The 18,280-nt window shown below is 39.1% G+C and overlaps 1 protein-coding gene across 2 annotated transcripts in view; it reads left to right on the top strand.

The window, feature by feature from the left end:
* LOC148875875 (Nucleotidyltransferase family protein) overlaps positions 1-18,280 on the top strand; it is a 36,534-nt gene that overhangs the window by 2,707 nt on the left and 15,547 nt on the right. For both annotated transcript variants that reach the window (XM_088965560.1, XM_088965559.1), the window contains exons 4-5: positions 7,186-7,281; positions 7,359-7,429. In XM_088965560.1, the coding sequence (XP_088821686.1) occupies positions 7,186-7,281; positions 7,359-7,429 (167 nt within the window). The remainder of the gene's footprint in view (positions 1-7,185; positions 7,282-7,358; positions 7,430-18,280) is intronic.

The raw sequence follows: 18,280 nt of genomic DNA, 5'->3' as shown, positions 1-18,280 counted from the left end.
ATGACCAAAATGCCCCTGCCTCGAGCATTTTAACACTCCCCCTCAAGCTGGAGTATACATCATATAGTCTCAACTTGTTACAAATGTAATCTATTCTTCCCCGAGACATTCCGTTTGTGAAGATATCTGCCCACTGATTTCCTGAGCTCACATGAGATGTAGTTATTACTCCACTTATCACTTTTTCTCTCACAAAGTGACAATCCACCTCAATATGTTTAGTTCTTTCATGGAAGACATCATTGGATGAGATGTGAACAACAACTTGGTTATCACAGTATAGTTTCATGGGTTTGTCAATTGAGAAACCCATCTCCTGTAGTAGGTTCTTCAGCCATACTGGTTCACATGTGGTATGGGCCATAGCCCTGTACTCTGCTTCCGCATTACTTCTTGCCATCACTGTTTGTTTCTTGCTCTTCCAAGTTACAAGATTGCCACCCAGGAAGGTATAATACCTTGTGGTTGACCTCTTGTCTGATATAGAGCCAGCCCAATCAACATCTGTGTACTCTACTATCTCAAGAGGTCATCATTTTTGGTATAACAAACCACGACCCGGAGCACCTTTTAGGTACCTAACAATTCTTAGAACAACTTCCAAGTGAGGAACCCGGGGATGTTGCATAAACTGACTCACCACACTCACAACAAATGATATATCTGGTCGGGTAATGGATAGGTAGTTCAACACTCCCACCAACCTTCTGTATCTTCCAGGATCATCAAACTCTTCACATGCATCCACCTAACAACACTGCTTCTTCAAGTAGATCAAGAACATATTTTCTCTGACATAGGTTGATCTCCTGTTTTGACCTCGCAATTTCTATTCCTAAGAAATACTTTAGCTTCCCCAGATCTTTCGTATTGAAGTGGTCATGTAAGAATTTTTCAGCCTGTCAATTCCATTGCTGTCACTTCCAGTTATGACAATATCATCCACATACACGACTAGCAAGATTTTCTCATCTTTTGTGTTATAGCTAAACACAAAATGATCAACCTGACACTGTTTCATCCCAAAGGCCTTTACCACTTCACTGAACCTGTCGAATCATACATGAGGAGATTGTTTCAGTCCATAGATTGTTTTTTTGAGCCTGTACACCTTACTAATCTCCCCCTGAGCAACAAACCCTGGTGGTTGCTCCATATACACCTCCTCAACAAGATCACCATGTAGGAAGGCATTTTTGATGTCAAGTTGTAGGAGAGGCCAATCATACATAGTAGCTAATGAGATCAACACCCAAACTGAACCAATTTTAGTCACAAGAGAGAATGTCTCCATATAGTCCACACCATATAACTGAGAATAGCCCTTGGCCACTAACCGTGCCTTCAATCGTTTGACACTGCCATCAGGAAGATGCTTCACTGTATAGACCCATTTACACCCAACAGTGCGCTTACCAGGAGGAAGGGTGGTGAGTTCCCACGTATGATTATGTTGTAGATCCGAGAGTTCTTCTTCCATGGCTTGCCGCCACCCTGGAGAGACAAGGGCTTCTTGTACAGTCTTGGGAATGGGAACCGATGAGAGTAATGATATAAACTTGCAATGGGAAGCAGAAAGGTGAGCAGTGGAAACATAGTCTGAAATGGGATGAGAAGTACAAGTACGTTTACCTTTCCGCAAAGTAATAAAGAGATGAAGATCTGAGGGAGAAGGGGCAGTAGTAGGATCTGTCGACGGGTGCTGAAGTGGAGGAGGAGCCGAAACACTTCTGCGAGTATACACTTGAGTAATTGGCGGCCTCTCTGTAGTAACCGGCATATGATGTGCATCTGCAGTAGGAGTGGGAACTACGGGAAGGGGGTCCACAACTGGAATAGGAAGAGGAACCACAGAGGGAGAAGAAGACATCCCGGCATTGGAGAAAAAGGGAACTGATTCAAAGAAGGTGACATCAGAGCACACAAACGATTTATGACACTTAGGGTTATAACACTTGTACTCTTTCTGAGTCCTTGAGTAGTCAAGAAAAATACACTTTGTAGCTCGAACATCTAGTTTGTCTACTCCATGCCCCAAGTGCTGAACAAAACAAATACAACCAAAGACTCTTGGGGTGAGAGGAAAGGGAGACAAAGTGGGGAACAACACGGAGAAAGGGGATTGACTTCCAAGGATTGACATGGGCATCCGATTTATCAAAAAACAGGATGTAAGAACAGCATCACTCCAAAAATGCTTTGGGACATGCATATTGATCATCAAGGACCGAGCAATTTCAAGAAGATGTCTATTTTTTCGTTCAGCTACACCGTTTTGTTGTGGGGTGTAGGTATTGTTGAAATGTATTCTTTGGCATTATCGGAGCGAAGTATTTTCATATGAACACCAAACCGAGTGCGTATTTCAGCATGGAATTTCTGAAAAATAGAGAACAATTCACTACGGTCTTTCATAAGATAGATCCATGTCATCTTTCAAAAGTCATCAACAAAGATTACAAAATACTTAAATCCATTGTATGACACAACTTTAACTGGACCCCATACATCAGAATGAACTAAAACAAAAGGACTTGAGACACGACTATCAGTTCTTGGACTAAATGAGACTCGATGATGTTTTCCCAACTGACATGACTTACAATCTAATGATGAAAGATGACTCAAGGAAGGAACTAGCAGCTTCAAAGTCTTGAGAGAGGGATGACCAAGTCTGCAGTGCCATTGGAGAGGAGTAAGAGACGACTGAAAAGCCACTGGAGGGCCCCCACCATCAAGGTAATACAATCCACCGGTTTCATGCCCTCCACCAATCTTCGTCCCCGCCTTGAGATCCTGAATCACACAGGAAGAAGTATAGAAGGTTACAGAACAATTAAGGGACTTGGTTAATCTGCTAACAGACATAAGGTTAAAAGGGAACTTAGGAACATTTAAAACAGATGCTAAAGACAATGAGGAGAGATCAACATCACCAACACCACAAATAGGAGATGTAGAACCATTAGCATGTGTAACTATCTGAGATGTGGAGGTGCGAGAAAGGGAAGGAAATACATCAGGAGTCCCAGACATATGGTCCGAGGCGCCAGAATTAATGATCCAGGGTGAGGCTTTGGAAGCTAAACAAGTCATACCTGAATGGGCAAGTGTAGCTATGTTCTGTTGAGTTGTTTGAAGGAACTGCTCATATATTGCCCGTGGTACACTCACCATTTCCTGTTCGGAAGCACAAGTGGGTGTGGAGGAGGTTGGTGCAGTTTGCTGGGTTTCAGTAATTGTGCTACTACTCTTAGATGTAACATGGTTAGCCCAAGTGTTGGGTGGACCACGCAAATCATAGCAGAAATTAACTGTGTGCCCCTCTAAGCCACAATGTGTACATTTTCTCTGAGCATTACCCCTTCCTTTTCCACGGTCTCCCCCTGACTCACGACCTCCAGTCCGGCCACTCGCCCGGTTAAACATGTGCCCACCACGGTTGATTGGAGGGCCACTGCTGCCACCACCACTTCTATTTCCACGATTACTCCCTTTAGTCACTAACAAACCAGATCTATCAGAGAAGGAAGAATGTTCCACTGGGTCAATGGATGTCCTCTTTAGACGGGCAAAAACTTCTTCAAGTGAGGGGAGAGCTGATCCCCCCAATATCTGTGCTCTGACAGGCTCATACTCAGCCTTTAAGCCCACAAGAAACCTAGTCACATCAAGCTGTTCACGTTGCTGTTGTTGGATCTGGACATCTGATGTGAGAGGGTGATACACATTTAGCTCATTGCGGATGTTTCTCAAATTTGCATAATAGTCTTCTAAGCTTTGACTTCTTTGTTTCAAATTGAAGTACTTTTGGTATAACTGATATACCCTAGTTGTGTTGTCTTGTCCAGGGTAAAACTTTTATAGCATGATCCCAGATCTCTTTGGCTGTATCTAGGAACATGAAGTTCACACTAATCTTTGGTTCCATGCTGTTCCAAAGCCATGTCATTATCTGTGCATCATCTTGTTCCCAATCACTGAACCCAGGAGAATCATAGGTAGGTTTCTTCTCCCTCACATGTTTTTACTTTCCTCTTGGCCTTCAAGAACACGTCCATAGATTTTGCCCATGGTACATAGTTCTCACCATTCAACTTGATGGATGTCATTTGAACACTTAGATAATCTGAAGAGAGCATGATGCCTGTTTTGTTGTCATTCCCAACTACAGTTGAAGCCATCTCAATTATGTCTCCTCTGAATATACACCACAATCTCACACTTGTCAGAAGACTTATCTCACTTACAATACCACCAACTCCACATTCTTCAACTGCACATTACACACTACAGTCTAAAGATGAAATCATTTAGTCAACACATCAAACACTTGGACTGCACACTACAGGACCATTTACCACCAACACACCACTACTGAAAATTTTCAATCATTTCATCGAACACTTGTTCTGCAAACTGCAAAACTGATTACACACAAGGTATAGGGGTTCACTTTTAAGCATTTAAAAACATAGATATGTCAGCCACCACAACACAATCAACACTACACCACTGTTGTCGTGGACATCAGCAGTCTACCACTCTTCTTTCAGCACACATGTGAGCAAGAAAACACACAAAAAAACATGACTGGTATGTGTATCAGTTTCACCCAGCACCACAACAACTAACTTTCGAAGCACACAAAAAAAATCAGCATTCACAATCCATTTCTGAACACACGACAGCAGTGTCCATACCTGTATACGACCAGCCCTCTTCGTACACTGAATAGAGGGTCTAGTATACCACTTCAACGACCACCACAGCACCGACCAGAGGCATTCTCACCTCTAGGCCCTCAAAACGACAACTCCTTTTCAGCCCTTTATCGAGTCTTCAATCAGATCAGCTGTAGGATGATGAAACCTACTGTGAAGCTGGCGGCGAACCCAGGAAGAAGACAACAACAAGAAAACGAACACCAGACCTTAATGCTCTGATACCATGTGAACAAACCCTAGTTGTTTATAGGTCAAAGTAGAGAAGAAGAAAGAAGAAAGAAAAGAGAAAGAAGAAGAAGGAGAGGAGAAGAGTGTTCGGCCAGACTAGAAGAGAGGATGTACAAAAGTACCTCTCCTAGTCGACCCACTTGACTTTTATTCATGAAAAGCTTGAGTTACAAGAAAGACAATTTTGTCCCTCATAGAAGATGGGACACATAACTTAAACTCAGATACAATAGACATTTCACTTTCAATAAGATACACCAGAATGACCAAAATACCCCTGACTCGAGCATTCTAACACTAACAATACAAGGAGTAGTAAAACAATTGACAATAGAAAAAACGGAATAAATACACAAACATAGCACACAAGGATTTATGTGGTTCAGCTTATAGCCTATGTCCACAGGCATTAGAGGAAAATAAATCCACCATCAGCAATACAAATTTATAGTTATAATGTTTACAACCTCTCACCAATCCTTTACTCCCAATTAGGGGTGAGCGTAATTTGGTTAAAACCGAACAAAAAATTTCGGTTTTGGTTTTTAGAATTGGAAAATCAGTTAAACCAAATTAACCAAACTTTGGTATATAATATGTAATATAAAATATATAATATATAATATGTAATAAATAATAAATAATAAATAGTAAATAATAAATAATAAATAGTAAATAATAAATAATATATAATATATAATATGTAACATATAATGTATAATATATATATATATTATAATATGTAATATATATTATAATATATAATATATATTATAATATGTAATATATATTATATAATATATATTATATGCTATAATATATATAATATTACATTATTAAAATTCAGTTTTAACTGAAATAACTGAAAACCGAACCGAAAATTTCGGTTTCGGTTTTGGAATTTTTGGTTTATTTGGTTCGGTTTTTAACCGAACAAACCAAATGCTCACCCCTACTCCCAATATACCCACTGCTCTAGTTTCCCTGTCTCTTTCACACACTGTCTTGTTTTCTTTCTTGGACTCCAAGATACTAGATAATTTTTTATGCAAGATACGTGGCTATTAATATGAGAAAAGACCTAATTGGAATGGTCCCTACAAGTTGTTAACTAACTGATCTTGCTCTTCATGTGAGATCACTCCTATGAGTCTAGCGAGTCCTAACTGTGAGATCAGCCTGCGATAACAGGGCCAGGCTACTACTAGTCTGGAGTCCTGCAAGATCCAGATGAGCTGTGAGATCCATCTTTCTACTAGGTTCACCTGTCTGTGAGATCCAATATGCTGTCACACTGGATACTAGTGATCTCTACTTGTCTCTGCGAGTCCATACTGTGGGGGCTCTGCTCCCACACCCCAGGGGGTGGTAGTGGTGGGCTACAGGCTTGGCCAAGCCCTTCGCTTCCACCATAGACCACTATGAAAATTTTCCTTAAACTTTTTCTCCACTTTGTTTGGGTCGGGTCATGGAGTGCGATCACACTTGGAATTCAAGGCACCGACACAACATAATATTTAAGATTATTATTGAACCAACTGAGTGTACCTAAATGACTTATATTTTGATCACAAATGATGCTGGAGTGATAGATAAACCTGTTATAGAAATTTAGAGTGAGGTTTTGGTGAATTTAAGGGAAGAAATAGGGACTGCCACCAAGGCAAGATATGATTTAGATGGCTGAAATAGCCACATCAAGCACTTTCCAAAATATTTCTCACAGCAAGTTGCTGTAAGTGAACTGTTCCTAAAAATGCAAGATTAGAGTTCAAGTAAAGGGGAAAAAATTAATTGTTAAACTAGATTTAAGGTACTACTACAAGAATGGCAAAGAGATGTCACCATAATCCATGAAAGCATCAAAATAAGGGCTGCAAAGGTATCATTGGATGGTTGATAAAAAGGTGTCATTGAGTGGGTCATCCATCAGGAAGGAAGAAGTTTTTCAGAGTATGGACAGTAGGGGTTTGTCATTGTCTAGGGTTACAGATGAGCCCCTTTTTTAGAGTAGGAAGGAGGTAATATTTTAGTACTTCTATTCCTATTGGTACATCTTACAGATTATCCTCTTTTTTGGGTTAGTGCTACCTTTGGTACCATGTGTACCTTAAAAGCTTGTATTATCTCATTCTTTTTTCTTTCATTGGTTACTACACTCTTTTGATTGTCATAAGTAATACAAAAAGGGTTTTATCTAAATATCTAATTTAATGCAAGTATTGTTCAGGTTGTGATTTTGGAGTCCAAGGTCAAAACTCCACAAATTGGTTTAAAAGCTCTTTCTAGGGCCTTATCCCAGAGAGGTATTGCTAAGCAAATACAGGTAAGTTATTTCTGATCACTAGTGGCATATTTAACATTGAAGACTATAATCTAATGTGATATTTCTCCATTTTTCAGGTGATAGCAAAGGCTCGTGTACCAATTATTAAGTTTGTGGAAAGGAAAAGTGGCATTTCATTTGATATTAGGTTCAAATTTTCTCCATTTTAAAGTTTTTGCAGATATGTTTTTTTAATTGATGTCATATCTTGCATATCTTGATGTTGATGTGTTTTATTTTTACTATCTTCAACACCTCCGACCATTCTTTCTTTTGAATCTTACCATCTTACCATGCAGCTAAAGAAAACATGTTGATATTAGGTTCAAATTCTCTCCATTTTAATGTTTTTGCAGATATGTTTTTTTAATTGATGTCATATCTTGCATGTCTTGATGTTGATGTGTTTTATTTTTACCATCTTCAACACCTCCGACCATTCTTTCTTTTAATCTTACCATCTTACCATGCAGCTAAAGAAAACATGTTCGTCTTTGTACCTATTGAAGGCTTGGGATTTTTTTTTTGATGGGTAGCAGACTGAATTTTATTAATTAACTGAAGTATAAGTGCGTCAAGACAGAAAGACCCAACTAAGGAGGCTGGCCTTGGCTAACCTCCAAAAAAAAAAAAAAGAGAGAATCTAAACCAATTTGGCCCCAGTACAATTATTAATCTCTTGATACCCTTGTTTTGCTAGTTCATCTGCCAACCCATTGGCAGCCCTTGGGCTTGGAGTCCATTTCACTTGTGCTTATAGGTCCTCTATTAATATTTTTAGCTCTCTGAAGACATATCTATTAGCTCCAAGCTACCTTCTGCTCATCCTTTAACCACACAATGACTTTTCTTGAAGGCTTGGCAGATTAGTGATCTAATTTCTCAAAAGTAGGTGCATCCTCACCCTTAAATATTGATTCATTATCTAAGGGCAAGTGCAAGTGCTCCCCTTCACCGTGGATTGCAAAATTTGACTGTGTGCATCCATGAGTCTAAATGCACATTCTGGTTATGCATCAAACTTTGTTGTACAATCAGAAGTGGTGATCTTCAAGCAACTAAAGTAACAATCTTGGATGGGTGCCCTTTTGAATCTTGGTATTTGAAGTAGTGAATGAAAATTGTCGTTAAGGGTGCAAGCCAGGTGTGCTTGGCTTGGTTTTAACTCAACCTAGGTCCAGCCCTAAGAATTGGGCCTAACGCCTAAGCTCGAGGTCAGCCTGAACTATCCAACTTGAGCCTCACCCGCACTAAAATTTGATGCACCCAAGTTGGGCTCAGGTTGGTCAATCAGCCCAAACTAAAAATTGATATACACCTATGCATGTATGCATTAATGCATATATGTAAGTTTTATTAAAAAAATGCATATATGCATGTATGCATGCAAATATGTGTCTATATATGCATATTGATGAAGATCAAAAGTCACTGTATGGGCCCAGAGGCAGCTCAGTGGTCGGTAGAGTACCTGCAAGAGAAGGAAGTCAGAGGGCATAGGGTGATATCTCGGGCTTGTTACTTCAATGAGCAAGTCAGTAAGGGCTGAGTTGTAGTTAGCAGTAATTAATGAAGCCAAAAAGTGTATAATGAATGCTCAACTGACCTTTATATAGATTGAGGGCACTTGTGCCAAACAAAACATGTTGGAGAGGTGTTGGACACCTTGCTATGGGCCAAGATACTTGGTGGTGAAGACATAACACCTGGACGAGTTGTGGGACACATTCAGGTGGTTCATTGCCATGTTGTTTGCGCATGGAGGAAGCCTGAGGCCCACTAATTGACAAGATGGGCGGATGTGGCGATGGCACTGCCAGGTGGTCGTTCCCGCGTACACATGGTGAGGCTTGGGTGTATTTCTTCTAGTGCAGCTCGCATTGGTGAAGTGTGCTTTCTTATGCATACAATTGGACTTGTAAGCCGAGCTACCCTTTTACCCTTAGTGACACGATAGTTTAACCAAAGCAGAGGCTGGGTTGCCTGGGGTGAGCCACGTTAGTTTGAGATGAAACTTGGGTGCCCGAGATGAGTAGGGGTGTCAACGATATTCAAAAAACTGATTTCGAATTCGAGATTCGATATAATCGAATTGAATTTGGATAATTCGAATATCGTAATCGGTTGAATTCAGATATCCTATTCATACCGATTAGCTAATCGGATTCAAATTTGGGTATGACCTAATTCAATTCGATAAATATCTGAGTTCGACTGATTATTTAATTCTTATATATAATATATAAAATATTCAAATGTTTTATATAATTTATATAATAATAAATTATATAAATAATTTATATATTTATGTACTTTATATAAATAAAATATTTATTTTATATATTTTTTAATTACCTAAAATAATTAATTGGTTGAATTCGAATCGAATCAAACATTCAAATATTTAATCGAATTCAAATTCGAATTTGAATATTAATTTTTTTTGAAAGGTAAGGTGAATTTATTAAAATTAATTTTGAAAGGTAAGGTAAATTTATTAAAATTTGAATATGAATTTTCAATGTCCGTTAGATATCGAATTGAATTCAGATATTGGGTTTTCTAATCGGATTCGAATTCGATCCGTTTACACCCCTAGAGATGAGCTCTGTTGGTCCGAGGTGGCACCGGTTGACTGAGGTGAGCACTTGTAGCAGGAGGTAGCTGCCATGTGTTTGGAGTTTACTAGAGGCTACTTCTACCCCCATCACATATATACATGGATATAATCAGGTCGGGCTACCTAAGGGCTAGACCTGAAGCCAACCTTAAAAGTTGAAAAACCCGAACTTTTGAGCCTAAGCCCAATCCGAGGACCGAAAATCCAAGCCTATCCTGTGTAAAGTTATGTGCTAAGTTGGTCTGGGCTCGGGTTGGGCCTACCCAACTTGTACCCCTAACTGTTGTGCATTAGTTTGGTATTATGTAAGTGGCATTGTACAAATGATTTTAAGTCTCGATATATTTCTTTTCCTAATATTTTTTCTTATATTTGTAGAATTTTAGTAAATAAGTTTATGTAACTCTTGGACACAATGCCTAACAGACAATGTTGAATCCATGGCTAATTTTGTCATGCAATGTTTCTTTTCATTGGCTCTACCATGTCTATATATCTCTAGGTGTGTGTGTGTTAAAATTTGAACATTAAAATTTAAATTATTTAGTTCTTCAATGAACAATTTAATTGTTAGTAGTACTACAACAAATCAATTAATCAGTAAAAGTTATTTGAATTCTTCTTCCAATATATTGTATTTTCACTATAAGCCCATAATTGATGCTTATTGCCATGAGGGTTCATTCGGTTACAAAGACAAGTTGTGAAAATGTGGAATATTTGCCAGATTAAAAAAAAAGGACTCTGATTGGAGAATATCAATATGGCCAACAATTTCTAAGTTTGTTAGATGTGCCCATAAAAAATGAAAATGTTGGGGACCAAAGCGGAAAAAAGATGGGGGGCAATATTTTATTCTAGTAATCTAGTTTGCATCATTCCTCGGTTTTCTGTGAGCTTACACTTTCTGGTTAATTGGTACCAAACCAAACGATGTGGCTCATCAGTCTTTGCCATGGCAAGCATATATAAGGGTACCACCTAGATTGCCCATTCCTTTTCTTTGGGCTTGGTTATGTTAGGTGTGGGTGGGTCAAACCCTTCTAGTTGAACAAGTGTCTGGATGCTGATGACCATGTCTTATCCCTCTACTCCATCTAATGTTATTTATTGAATCCTCTTCAATGGATAAAGTGGTAAGACGATGTTGTCTTGCAATCCATAAGCCTCCCAAGCAGTGCTTTAAAAGCCTTTCCTAGGTGCATACGTGAGGCGCATTATAAGGAATGTGCCTCACCTGAAGGCTCTAAACCAAGGTGCAGCCCCTTTCAAAAGGCATGCCCTTGGTGTGCCTTGCGCCTCATCCCTGGTGTGATACTTTTTTAAATGTGTCTTTGTTATTTTAGTAGATTCTTATGTCTTTTACACCAACTAGCTCATTGTAGTGGAGACTTGGGATCAAATCACACTGTCACCAGGGTTGGGGAGGGTTGTAGGTATGGGCTACCTCTCGTTGAGTAGCACCATGAATCCAAAAACAGGGCCTTTCAAATACATGAAACCTTGGTTCTTTCACATGGATCTCAAACATCAAAACTTCCAATAAAGAAGCAACACAAATGCAACCAATGTATGATCCCTCATTGATTTGTTACAGAAGTTATATAATATAAGGTTGAGTGGGGAAGGGAGGACAGGAGAATGTGAACCTTGGAGGGGGGGTCTGGGCATTGGAAATGTTAAGTTGAAGAACTTGGCCTTGTTGAGTTAATGTCTTTGGAGATTTCCTAAAGAAAATGAGAGGCTGTGGACTAGAGTTATTTCAAGTATCCATGGGCTTTCAAACAACGTTTGGGATGCAGGCTGCTTACATAGAGCTACTCTGGCTGCTCCTTGGAAGGATATCCATGACAATCTTCCTGTGTTCCTCAATCACATAAGATATGATTTGGCTTTGGGTCAGAAAATTAGATTTTGGGAGGATATGTGGGTAGGGGAAGGCCCCCTTTTGGTGGTTTTTCCTTCTCATTTTGAGCTTTCTAGTTTCAAAGGCAAACCTATCTGTGATTTTACCAGTTCTTCCTCATCCCTTTCATACCTGAGTTGGAATCTTGGCTTCACTAGAAATCTGAGAGAATCTAAAATTTCCAATGTCTCAGCTTTGCTTCTTCTGTTGAGTTCAGTATGTTTGGGGGAGGGTGATTCTAGAGTGTGGACCCTTAGTCAATCGGGCTCATTTTCCTGTAAGTCCTTTTTGAATTCTCTTATCTCCACCACTCCCTCTCCTTATTTCCCTGTTAAGGAGATATGGTCTCAGCCCACCCCTCCAAAAGTCAGTGCTTTTTGTTGGGAAGTGTTTCATGGCTCCATTAACACCTGTGATTTGCTTCAGAGGAAAAGAACAAATTGGTGTTTGTCCCCAAGTTGGTGCTCTTTATGTAAGTTGTATGATGAGACTGCCTTTCATCTTTTGATGGTAGTTGCATGGGCAATCCTGGACCGTCGGGTATTGGTGAGGTAATTAGGGAAGAAAATGGAAACATTCTAGCTTTGTACTCAGGTCCTATTCAGCATGGAGATGTGGTGAGATCAGAATTATTGGCAGCAGTCTGTGGAGTGGAGGAAGCTAAAGAAATGGGGATTACTAAGCTGATTATTGAAGGTGATTCAAAAGTAGTTGTGGGCTGGTTGAAAAAAAGGGAAGGAATCATATGGAAGTAAAGGAATGAACTCAGGATATTCAAGCAGATTTCTAAAGATATGATGATCCAAATAAGGTGGATAAGGAGGGGTCTGTAAACAGTTTGGCTGATGGTCTGGCAAGGCAAGGAACTCAGAGACAATCTATGTTCTGGCAACTTTGTAAATAGTGAATAGTTTCTGGGTGGGCTTTGTTTTTGTGCCCACAACTCTTTGTGGTATCTCTATTTTTTAATCTAATGAATCAATTTTGTGTTGCTGATAAAAAAAAAAAAAGAAAAGAAAAAGAATGTGAGCCTTGGAGAAGTCAGGCAAGTTTACTGTTGAATCATTTTATAGCAGCTTAGCAAGGGGTGGAATCTTTGATTTTCTAAGTTCAAGAATTTGGAACAAGAGTGTTCATCCAAGCTGTCATTTTTTGTTTGGACTGCAGTTTTGAACAAAACTTTAACTAGAGACAACTTGATTAGAAGGGGAGTAGAAGTGAATGCTGGTTTGGGCTGTGTTCTGTTCAGCAGAAATGTGGAAATAGCTGATCACATATCGCTACATTGCAATTTTCTTATAGGATATGGACAAACCTTCTGAATTTGTTTGGGGTGAAGTTGTGCTTCTGGAAGATATTAAGTGTTTTCTAGGAGCATGGGATTTAAAAGGTTTGAGTAAGGGTGGTAAAATGGCATGGAGTGTCAGGCAACATTATGGTGGGTAGAGTGTGTGTGGGTGGGGGGGGGGGAGAGAAATGCTTGAATATTTAAAGGAAAACAAGGTGCAGTCATGGATGGCAGACCATAAATTATTTAAAGGAACAAATGCTTTTTTAGTTTGGGGAAATCTTTTTGTAAATTCATAGCATTGAGGGTTTTGTTGTATGGGCTTATTATATGATCGTGTATTCTTTGTAAAGAACCTCACTGTATAGGGGTAATCTTCTGTATACTTTAAGTTTTTGGAAAGGATTACTTTAGCTTGCAGTTCAAAAAAAGAAAAAAAAAAGAAAAAAAGAAAACTGTGGCTAAAATCACAAACCAACCCTTTATGTATACAGGGCAAAAATTCTACTCCAGACCACCACATCTACTTGTTTGGGCTTTGCCTCTGGGGGCTTTCATGAATGCAGAGGGCCTTATCTCCTAGGATTAGTAATAGAAGATGTTTAACACTACACTAACTACACAAAATAATGATACTAGGAGATGAATAAACAGCTGAAAGTTTCAAATGCTTGAATTGTTGAGTGCTTGAAGCACTTTTGTATGATTCACATACATTTTCTTTTGCTTCCACATTTTCACTTTGAAGCTTGAATATGTTTTATATGCTATACGTATATATTTTAATTTGAGCCGATATTCTTTTTAAAACATTTAATTCCTTTTAATGTTTAGGCTTTCTTTTTTTTTTTTTTAAATGTTCTATTTTTTATTTTTAAATTTGCGCCCTGCTTTGAAAAGGCATATACTTCACCTTTCACTTTGCATCTCAAGTGCTAGGAGTCCCTTGCACTTTCCTACCACCCTAGGCTTTTAAAACCCTGCAATCAAGAAAATAGAAACTTCTGCTTTTGTTGAATCAGCAATACCAATGGGTCCACTAAATAGAAACTTCTGCAGTCAAGAGAGTAGAAACTTGTTGCTGATAAAAAAAAAGAGAGTAGAAACTTATGCTATTACCTTTGCAACAAGCAATAGTCCCTAATTGCATCATAGTCTCCATGTATTGTGGAAATTGTATTGAAATTTGAAACTAAAAACATCCATGTGGTGAGAGAATGTTTAGGTTTTCTTTTTTTTTTTAAATGTTCTATTTTTTATTTTTAAATTTTCACTTTGCATCTCAAGCGCTAGGAGTCCCTTGCACTTTCCTACCACCCTAGGCTTTTAAAACCTTGCAATCAAGAAAATAGAAACTTCTGCTTTTGTTGAATCAGCAATACCAATGAGTCCACTAAATAGAAACTTCTGCAGTCAAGAGAGTAGAAACTTGTTGCTGATAAAAAAAAAAAAAAGAGAGTAGAAACTTATGCTATTACCTTTGCAACAAGCAGTAGTCCCTAATTGCATCATGGTCTCCATGTATTGTGGAAATTGTATTGAAATTTGAAACTAAAAACATCCATGTGGCGAGAAAATGTTTAGGTTTTCTTTTTTTTTTTTAAATGTTCTATTTTTTATTTTTAAATTTGCGCCCTGCTTTGAGAAGGCATATACTTCACCTTTCACTTTGCATCTCAAGCGTTTATGGAAACTGAAAAGTTGGGCAATAGATTAAAGGAGAACTCTTGGCCATTTAAGGGAGATTTTTTGAAAAAATGCAAATGGGATCCAACGGCCCAAAAGAAATCCTATGCTGAGATGCTGCAATCGAAAAATGGGCCACCTCGCACTCAATTTACAAAGACAAATGAAAAGTCGGTCTCGGGATAACCTGATCTAGAAGTTTAATTTGGGCCAAGATTTTCAAGTTGGGTCACGTGACCCTTTTAGAAGTCATGTGCATAGGTCCCTTGCACCGATGGGGGATGATGATTGTGGTCTATCATCGTCCCCAAGTGCGCCTATCCACTCGAGGTGGAAAGGCTAGCCTGTGGTGTGTCCTATGAGAAGACTGTAAATAGGAAAAGGGAGAAGAAAAGAGGAGAAGAAAAGAGGAGAATAGGATTTGGGATTGAGTTAGGGTCGAGGAAAAAAGGGTGGAATGAAAGTGCTGCTGGAATGTAAGAGGTTTAGGAAGTGCAAAGAAAAGGAGAATCATTAGGAATGTGATAAGAAAGGAGAGACTGGTTATAGTCATGTTATAGGAGACAAAGCTTTCAGACTTGGACAGAAGGTGGATAAGAAGTATATAGAGTTGCAGGGGTTTAAGTTGGTCTTTTGCCCTGTCGTGGGGTGCCTCGGGTGAAATCCTTACAATGTGGAATAATGAGGAAGTTGACTGTCAGGAGGAACTAATAGGACAATACTCAGTATCAATAAAAGCCAAGAGGATGAGTGATGGAAGGGAGTGGGTGTTGACTAATGTGTATGGGCCAAATTCATATAGAGAGAGGAACTCATTCTGGGAAGAGCTAGCTACAGTCAGAGGCATATGGGAGGGTCCGTGGTGTTTGGGTGGGGATTTCAATGTAATAAGATATACAAATGAGACAAACAACCCCAACTAACCCTTAACATCTAGCATGAAACACTTCAATTCCTTGATTGAGCCCCTAGAACTAAAAGAGACTACCTTGTTACGAGCCCCTTTCACCTGATCAAATCTCCAAGAAAATCAAGTGTGCTCAAAACTGGATAGATTGCTGTTCTCCATTGATTGGGAAGAGTTGTGGGGCACTTTGACACTAAAAGCCTTACCTAGAGTGACTTTTGATCATTGCCCTTTAAGCCTTTACCAAGAAAATCTTATTGGTGGTCCCACACCTTTTAGATTTGAAAACATGTGGCTAGAAGTTCCAAACTTTTTGCAAAAGGTAAAAGAATAGTGGTCAGAAGATGGGATAAGGGCTAGAAATAAAGTGGTGAGATTCTCTAAGAAATTGAAAAGATTGAAGGAAAAGGTCAAGGAGTGGAACAAAGAAGAATTTGGAAAAGTTAAGGTCATAAAGGAGGAATTAGCCAAGAAAATAGAGGAAGTGGACCAAAAGGAGGCCTGGAAAGAGTGTTGGGTGGAGGATAGAATAGAAAGATGGAACTTAAAAGTGCAATTGGAAGTGGTTCTAAGAAAACAAGAGATTTCTTGGAGGCAAAAATCTAGATGTAAATGGCTTATGGAAGGGGATGGAAATACCAGTTTTTTCCACTCTCTAGCAAACAGGAGAAGACGGAAGAACCAAATTTCCAGTGTAGAGGTGGATGGAAGAGTGATAACTGCAAAAGAGGAAATTGAAAGCTGCTTTGTGGATCACTTTAAGTCAATCCTAGCATCCTCTGATGAAAACATGGCAGAATTGGGAGATTTACAGTGGGGCAGAGTGCCAAAATCCGAAGTTAACCTCCTAGAAAGAGCCTTCACTATTGAGGAGATACATGAAGCAATATTCTTGATGGATAGATCTAAAGCACCGGGGTTGGATGGATTTTCAATGGCTTTCTATTAGAATTGTTGGGAAATTTTGAAAGATGAATTAATGGATGTATTTGTGGAGTTCTATCAAGAAGGAAAATTATCGCCTGGAGCAAATGCAACTTTTATTGCTTTGGTGCCAAAAAAGGAGGCCAAAACCCCCAAGGATTACAGGCTGATAAGTCTAGTGGGTAGCTTGTATAAAATCGTTGTTAAAAGTCCTGGCTGGTAGGTTGAAGACTGTATTGCCCTATATTATCTCTTTGAACCAAGTAGCTTTTGTAGAGGGGAGACAAATTGTGGTTCAAATTTTAGTGGCAAATGAGTGTGTGGCAGCTAGGAGAAAACAAGGTGGCAAATGTTTGATTTGTAAATTGGACCTTGAAAAAGCTTATGATATGGTGGATTGGTCCTTCCTGTTGGATTTAATGGAAAAGATGGGGTTGGGTGAAAAATGGAGGATGTGAATTAAAGAATGTATTAGCTCAACACATTTTTCTATTATGATGAATGGGGTAGCAAAGGATTTCTTCCAGGCTAAAAGAGGACTAAGATAGGGTGATCCCTTATCTCCATTCTTATTCACCTTTGTGGCTGAGGTTTTGAGTAGACAAATCACCAAGGCTGATCAAGAAAACTGGTTTAAAGGTTGGAGGATGGGTGGACCAGAAGTGGTGGTGTCTCATTTGCAATTTGCTGATGACATAATAATTCTGTAAAAGCTGTAATGAAGCTAGTTTAAGGAATCTGAAAAGATTGGTGGATGAATTTCAGCAGGCCTCCAAATTGAAAGTCAATTGGAGAAAAAGTTGTGTAGCCGGAATCAACATTGAAGGGGGTAACATCCAAGCCATGGCAAATTTGCTAGGTTGTGAAGTGAAAAATTGGCCTCTAGAATACTTAGTATGCCCTTGGGTGGGAATCTGAAAGGTGAAAGCTTCTGAAAACCGGTGGTAGAGAGGTTCATGAAGAAGTTGGCAATGTGGAAGAGAAATTTTATTTCCTTGTGGGGAAGAATCACCTTGATAAAATCAACTCTTGCAAACCTTCCCACTTATTTCCTTTCCACCTTTAAGATCCCGATGAAAATAGCTAGGAAATTGGAGATGATTATGAGGGACTTTTTGTGGGAACTAGGTGAAGAAAAGAAAGATCATTTAGTGAAATGGGAGCAAGTTTGTTACCCTAAGGACCAGGGTGGATTAGGTATAGGGAACCTAATAAAGAGAAACAAGGCCCTTCTAGGGAAATGGCTGTGGAGATTCCCTTGTGAGGAAGAAAGATTGTGGCACAGGGTCATTAAAAGCTTACATGGTGAAATAGATAATGTCTGGGATGCAAAATTAGCTCCCAATGCAGCTCCATCCTCTCCCTGGAAGGCAATCTTTGAGGTATATCCAACTTTTCTTCAATTTATCAGGTTTGATGTTGGTTGTGGCAACAAAGTTTTATTCTGGGAAGACCTTTGGGTTAGGGATGTGCCTCTTATGTTCAATTTCCCAGACCTCTACTCTTTATCAAACTATAAAAACAAACCTATTGCTAGGTTTGGTGTGCTTTCAGAATCAGGGATCTCTTGGGATTTTGGTTTTAGAAGAGGATTGTGGGAAAATGAGTGTGAGTCTCTAGTGCTATTGATTTCAACACTTGCGAGGGTTTACTTGGACCAATCTATAG

Source organism: Nelumbo lutea, chromosome 1, assembly GCF_056320005.1.
Source record: "Nelumbo lutea isolate HS-2025 chromosome 1, American lotus-T2T, whole genome shotgun sequence".
Lineage (NCBI taxonomy): Eukaryota > Viridiplantae > Streptophyta > Magnoliopsida > Proteales > Nelumbonaceae > Nelumbo > Nelumbo lutea.
The sequence above is the reverse complement of the archived record's forward strand: the minus strand, read 5'-3'. Positions and strand labels throughout refer to the sequence as shown.